The sequence below is a fragment of the Corvus kubaryi genome, unplaced genomic scaffold, assembly GCF_017639235.1.
Source record: "Corvus kubaryi isolate FWS band 111438036 unplaced genomic scaffold, C.kubaryi_AGA036_p1.0 split3-73, whole genome shotgun sequence".
NCBI classification, from domain to species: Eukaryota; Metazoa; Chordata; class Aves; order Passeriformes; family Corvidae; genus Corvus; species Corvus kubaryi.
In genome coordinates, this window is record NW_024582091.1 from 35898824 (window position 1) to 35905081 (window position 6258).

The window sequence follows — 6258 nt, forward strand, 5'->3', positions numbered from 1 at the left end:
CTGATGTCTGACAAATCACAAGGGTGTCCCATTACCTCGAACTCCCCAGGGGCCAGCTGCACCCCGCTGTACAGCACTTCTGGGAAGACGTAGCTGGTGCCAAACGTGCCGCTGAGGGAGAACATCTCAAACTTGGTCTGAGCCATCTCCACAGGCTGCCCACATGTGCTCAGGTCTGTGCTCGGGCACTTGAGCACTGTGCAGATCTGCGGGGAGGAGGAGACAGGAAGGTAAAACACCACTAAGCTTTCAGCAACTGAGAGCTGGATTTGATAGAAGAAAAGCTGTCATGATGAAAAAATGCTCTGATACATCTCTGCATTTATTTATTATACAGTCCATATAGTTCTCTATATATATTTCTGTGTATATAGAAAAGATTTATATCACACTAAAAAAAAGCCTAACCATAATTTTGAAGAACCAATACACTGCCAAGCCAAGTGAATACAAATGGTATATCCTTATTTATTGTCTTAATTTTTTTAGATAACCACGTTTTAGATAATCACATCAGCACAATGGTACAAACCACTGAGCAGAAAACAGCTTTCTTGTTACAAGAGCATCCCTATGAAGACAGAGAGAGCAATATGTTCTTCTCTCCTTTTTGTACACATATACAGAAACCTCCTTACAATCATAAAATCATTTAGGTTAAAAAGACCTTTAAGATATGAAGTGCAAGCATTACCCAGCACTGCCAAACCAACCACTAAACCATGTCCCTAAGCACCACATCTACACATTCTTTAAATTCTTCAGGGATGGTTACTCAACCACTTCCCTGGGCAGCCTGTTCCAATGCTTGACAATCCTTTCAGTGAAGATATTTTTATCGTTAACCAATCTAAACCTCCCCTGGCACAACTTGAGGCCACTTCTTCATGTCCTGTCACCTGGGAGAAGAGACCGACCTAACCTCCACCTCGCCACAACCTCCTTTCAGGTAGCTGCAGGGAGCAATAAGGTCTCTCCTCAGCAATAAATCAATCCTGCCAAACCTACAACCTGAAAAACCTGAGGAGCAACTTCTGAAAGATGTGTTGCAGAAATTACAATCAGCACAGAGAAGCATACATACCTATCTTGTCCTGTTCTTGCCAAAACTGCTGGGTGACCTCACCTTTAAGAGTGTTACAGCATAGGGTCAACCCAGGGTCTACACTTCCATCATTTATAACACAGAAAAGCAGATTAACACCCCTAATGAAGTAAAAATGTATCATGAAGAGAACAAATGGGGGGGGGGCCCGGAAGCTGAAAAATGCCTTGTCTTAAATGCCCCAAATAAAAAAAATAAATGCAAAGAGACTGCAAAGAGAGTATTGCAGCCTTCCCACTGTTCAAGTAAGAGCAAAAAATTCCTACCTGCAAATAATATTCTCCTTCAACAACATGTAGACCATCAAAGGCACCCAGGACATAAACTTCGTCTTGCTGCTTCTCTACCATCTTGTAACTCAGATGGCAACAGAGGTCGGGCTGGCAAATGGCACAATTTCCCTCAGATTCAGTGAGTTCCGTAAAGGAGAAGAGATCATGGTAAACGACCCCACTGAAAGAGTGTTTATTTGATGGAAGCTGTTTGGTCTGGCTGGCGTACAATGTCCAGTTAACAGCAGCAGGATAGTCGGGAGAGAGACGTGGGCGTGAACTCAGTTCTGTCACCAAAAGGTGACCATTATCCATTTCAGTACTGTAGTAATATGCTTTTGGACCATCTGGGGCATAAATACCACTCCCTGCAAACACATAACACCAGAAAGTTTCTAATCTGAAAGCAAATATATGGGACAGGTAAGCATAAGTCACTAATTATGTATGTGCAAAATTTAATTCTAACATTTACCAGACTGTTTTGAAACTAAATTGACCCTTCACAGACTGCAATCATAACCTAATGTTTTTTGCCATCAATGGAAAGTAGGGCAAACTCTGATGTTTCATGTATTGTAAGTGACAAGATTAGTGTCCTGATTATATATGATTTAAGTGGCTGAAGTTTTGCATTCTTCTTTAACTGCATTAGAAATCAGTAGTTCTGATTAAAATGGGTGGTAATACTGTCAAATCAAAAAGTTCTGTAAGGAAAAGATATTACCAAAATTCACATCTTTATGCAAGCACTTTACGTAACTAGAGAAATCTTTAAAGTCCAGAGTAAAACCTATTTGTAAAGAGTGTGAGTTGTATGACATAGCGTCATCGACAAGTGAGAACTAAAGGAATGGCTCATATCTCCTTTTATTTGGATGGCAAAGTTTAAAGCTACATTTTAGCAGTAAGTTTCTCCCAATTCTGCAAACAGATGCACACAAAATTTGTGCTTGGCTTCTAGCATCTGCTCAGGAAAAATTTACAGTGGAAACAAAGCCTGCCAAGAAAATGTGACACACAAGGTCCCCAGCCCAGAAGTACTAGTTGCAGAACCCAAAGGAACATTTCTCAGAGTTAGGGTTCCATCTAGTGGAGAAAACGAAGTTTGGGTCTTCACGTGGCCAAAACATCAATAAACATCAGGGTCAGAAGATGAAAAGTAACACTCATAAACTCACAGGACTGATTATTTAACAAAGACTAGAGGCATTGTAGTCAACTTAAGCATTTCCAAATTCTTACACAGCACAATTTTATTTCCTTTATATCAAGAACTTTACAAGTTCTCTTGTCCTAATCCTGTTGACACGAGTATGCATGCTTAAAGCTGATGGCAATTTCTGCTCAGGTCAGCTGCACTACTCAGATACAAGTGTTGCCCATGAGAACGAGGATCAATGAGAGCACTGTCATGTTACCTGTCATATCTAAAGTGGAGTTGTGCGTATTTGCTGAAAGGAAGTTGACGCCCATTCCCATGGCCCACGCGGAATGGAACTGGACTGCTGATAACAGTGGAAGGGTGTTCACCCAAGCAGTTGGGAACAGAATGGTGTCAACCTGAAATCTGCTTGCCAAGACCACAGCTGGGTCATGGTAGAGTATGTCTGCACAAGTGAAAATGCCAAAGTAGCCAAAGGATGTGTTGAAAGTCACAAATCCTGGATCCTTGGGGTAATTAAACTGTTTCTCTGTCACAAAAAGGTTGTACTGCTCATGGAAAAGAAAAAAAGAATGGAGAAAATAAAATATTAGAAAATAAATCAAACCATCTGAGTTAAATGAACATTGAATCATTCACATAAATACAAGTAATGGAAAATATGTTTTGTGCATGTGCTATATGTTAATTTCAAATAGGAGAACTCCTACCACTGCAAGAGAAGTCAACCACAAATATCTGGTGCTTCTGATTTAGACCAGTAAAGGGGATTTGTATTTAGTTAGGATGAGTTTATTTAGGATGTTAATGTTTAAATATCTTATGTGTCACTCCCTATAGAGATGCAGTAAAAAATAGAGTTTATTGAGCTTTACTACTCATTTAATTACTTGCTTTTAAATTCAGAATAGTGGCAGTGGCTTCCACCTGCCCTCTTACACTTGGTCTATTATGCCTCTATGTAGAAATACATTTAAGCCCAGGAAGCATCTTCTGTTCACATCTTTAATCTCCTGAGAATCATGCACTTAACTGAACATTGTAAAATTCTCTCACCTTGTGATAACGAGCCACCAGTTTCCCTTCTGAGTCAAAGACTACATTGGTATTGTACTGATAGTGGCCATCACTTGGGCACCTCGGATCACTGGAATTACATGGTTTCTTGTCCCCCATATTTGCAACCACATAGATAGAGTTACTCCTCGCCAGACAGCTCAGTCTTTCCAGCACAGGTGAGGGAGCAAACCTAATCAGCAGGGAAGGAAGACAGAAGTAGAACATCAAAACCATTCAAAATGAAAATATTCCAATGTTAAGACCACAGATCACCAGACCAATAGATCTTATAGTCATATCTGAAAGGAGACTTGTTTCTTGTTACTTGACAGAAGAGAGCCCCGCTTCAGAGCTTAGCAGCTGAAATGCTCCCATCACCTCACATTAACTGAGGAACACAGGGGCTTCCTTGCAGTGGAAGCAAATCTTCACACCTTCAAGTCTCCGTTCTGGTGCCGGTGTGTGGCACAGCGCTGAAGTTACACCCACACATGGGCTAATTTCAGCCGTTCTGCTCCAGCTCTCCATGTGGCTGATGTGCCAAGGTAGCTTAGGATTTGTTTCTTCTGTGGTGTGTTTTGTTACCTGTCTACTGCAGCTTCAAAAAATGGTGCAATTTATTAAGGAAAATAACAGAATAAAAAGGCTACCATAACACAATTCAAAAATGCAAGTTTTAAATTGAGCAGTATACTCTTTCAGTAGTATCTGTTATTTTATTCACAAATATTCCTAATATTCCTGTATTTTAAACGTTTTCTACAACATGCATAGAATACCTTACTAAAATGTAGATTCTGTGTATTTATTTTTCTCTTAAATAAATCTCAACCTTCCTGGTATACTAAACTAGAATAAAAAGAATTACAGTAAGAAAAAAATGGCAGAGAAAAATTATGAAGAAAGTTGTCCAAAGCTATTTTTGGCAACTACATGATGTCTTAACTTGGCTTCATTTCACAGAACGTGCTCCAAGACATTTAAAACTATCAACAACCACTCCTAGCTGTCTTTCCCTTCAGACTGTTCCCCCATATATAACAGGGATGATACCTTCCAGGATGAGTACACGGAATCCAGTCCACCTGTGGGTCTGCGATATCCTCAAGATAAGGGTATATTGTTTCCCTTGTGAAGACCCATCCGTAAATGCCGTCTTCAGGAGTCACAATGATATTGGCACCCTGGTACCAACATACAAACACCATTAAGACAATAAAAAATGGTCAGCGTTCACTCAAAGGAATGTCTCTTAATGATTTCATAATACCTGTCTGGCTGCTTCCTTGACAGCTGCTTCCAAAATTGCGATATTTTTCTCCATCAGCATCAAGGCCTCCTCAGAAGAAACTGGCACTTCAGTGTCCTCTGACAAGACCACGTTGTGCTCATAGACAGCTGCAACATAGGTGTCCATGGCACAGGCCCCCAGAGCAGACAGCACCAAAAGCACAGCAGAGGCACAAGTTTTAGGAAGCTCCATGTCTGGAGCCTGGAAGTCACCCAAGAGGAGGCCTCAGGCAGGCAAAGGCAGGGGGCTTTAAAAAGAGGAAGTCTTGCACAAAACCTGGGAATTCCCCAGGCTGGCTGAAAGCTGACACCTGGAGATGCAATCACCTTGCCTGGAAAGTCTCACAATATCAAAGGCAAGAGAGCTGCCAGCATTGAGCAATGCTGCCTTACACTGTGGCAGGGAAATCACCGATGTGCTGCAGCCAAAGACAAGCATCATCTGCCAGACCTGTGAATCAGCCAGGCATGGTACTGCTGGTAGTAACACAGCTCAAGGCAAGCCTGGGTCACAGCAGGAAAACAAGTTTGGAAAATCTCAGCAGAGACCAGCACTGCCCAAACTTAAGGGCACAGGCATGGCTGTGGGAGGCAGGCAGGCAGATGATCCAGAGCTCAGTGCTCCCACACAGGCTCCTGCTCAGGGCTGCCCTGGTCCAGCCAATTATAGTTTGGCTATACATGGCACAGTCACATATAGGTGACACATAGTCTTCTAGAGCTGTGTCAGTAGTGGCAGGTGGATATTTAGACCTGCCACTACATGAGACAAGCACAGCACTAACCAGGGGGTGGCTTAGCTTCCCTCAGAAGCCCCCATTGCTCTGTTAGTTAGAGGTGTTGGTTAAGCCTGTCTAGCTTCTACTGGGGGTCTGGTGAAGTTCACACATTGCAGGGCAGTTCATTAATTCCAGTGGCATTTGTGCCCCTTCTGGTCATCCTGGCCCCTCTGAAGTCCTAACAGCACATATCAGCTAAGTGAACAAGTCATTGCACAAAACAAGCGAAGTTTCATGTCTACATGTCTGTATCTTGCATCCAGCTCTAGTCCTCTCAGCTCCTTCTCACCTGACTCATTATCAGCACTGGCATGATCAGCATTTCCAAATAAGTTGAGGTATACATTCCTGGTTTCAGTAAAGTCCAACACCTGATACAAAAAGGAAGGAAGCATTAACAAGATGTCCCATGGGGAAGCCTGCCCTTTGGCACCCTGAAGTTTCACAGCTCAGTTGGCTACCAGAGCAGTTGTTCTTGCTAGTCCAAAAGAGCTCTGCCAGAGAAAGAAGTATTTCTGATGTAAAATCCAGGAACTATTCACAAAAGAAACTGACTGGAAATTTCTAGACAGACCACTTTTCTTATTT

General features: G+C 42.1%; 1 protein-coding gene across 1 annotated transcript in view; it reads right to left on the reverse strand.

Moving 5' to 3' along the window:
- LOC121658876 (pantetheinase-like) overlaps positions 1 to 5301 on the reverse strand; it is a 10771-nt gene extending 5470 nt beyond the window's left edge. Inside the window, exons 1-6 of the mRNA XM_042016340.1 lie at positions 4872 to 5301; positions 4655 to 4785; positions 3599 to 3791; positions 2799 to 3090; positions 1372 to 1745; positions 36 to 206 (exon numbers count right to left, since the gene is read on the reverse strand). Of these exons, the coding sequence (XP_041872274.1) occupies positions 36 to 206; positions 1372 to 1745; positions 2799 to 3090; positions 3599 to 3791; positions 4655 to 4785; positions 4872 to 5084 (1374 nt within the window). The 5' untranslated portion in view covers positions 5085 to 5301. The remainder of the gene's footprint in view (positions 1 to 35; positions 207 to 1371; positions 1746 to 2798; positions 3091 to 3598; positions 3792 to 4654; positions 4786 to 4871) is intronic.
- Between the last annotated feature and the right edge of the window lie 957 nt (positions 5302 to 6258).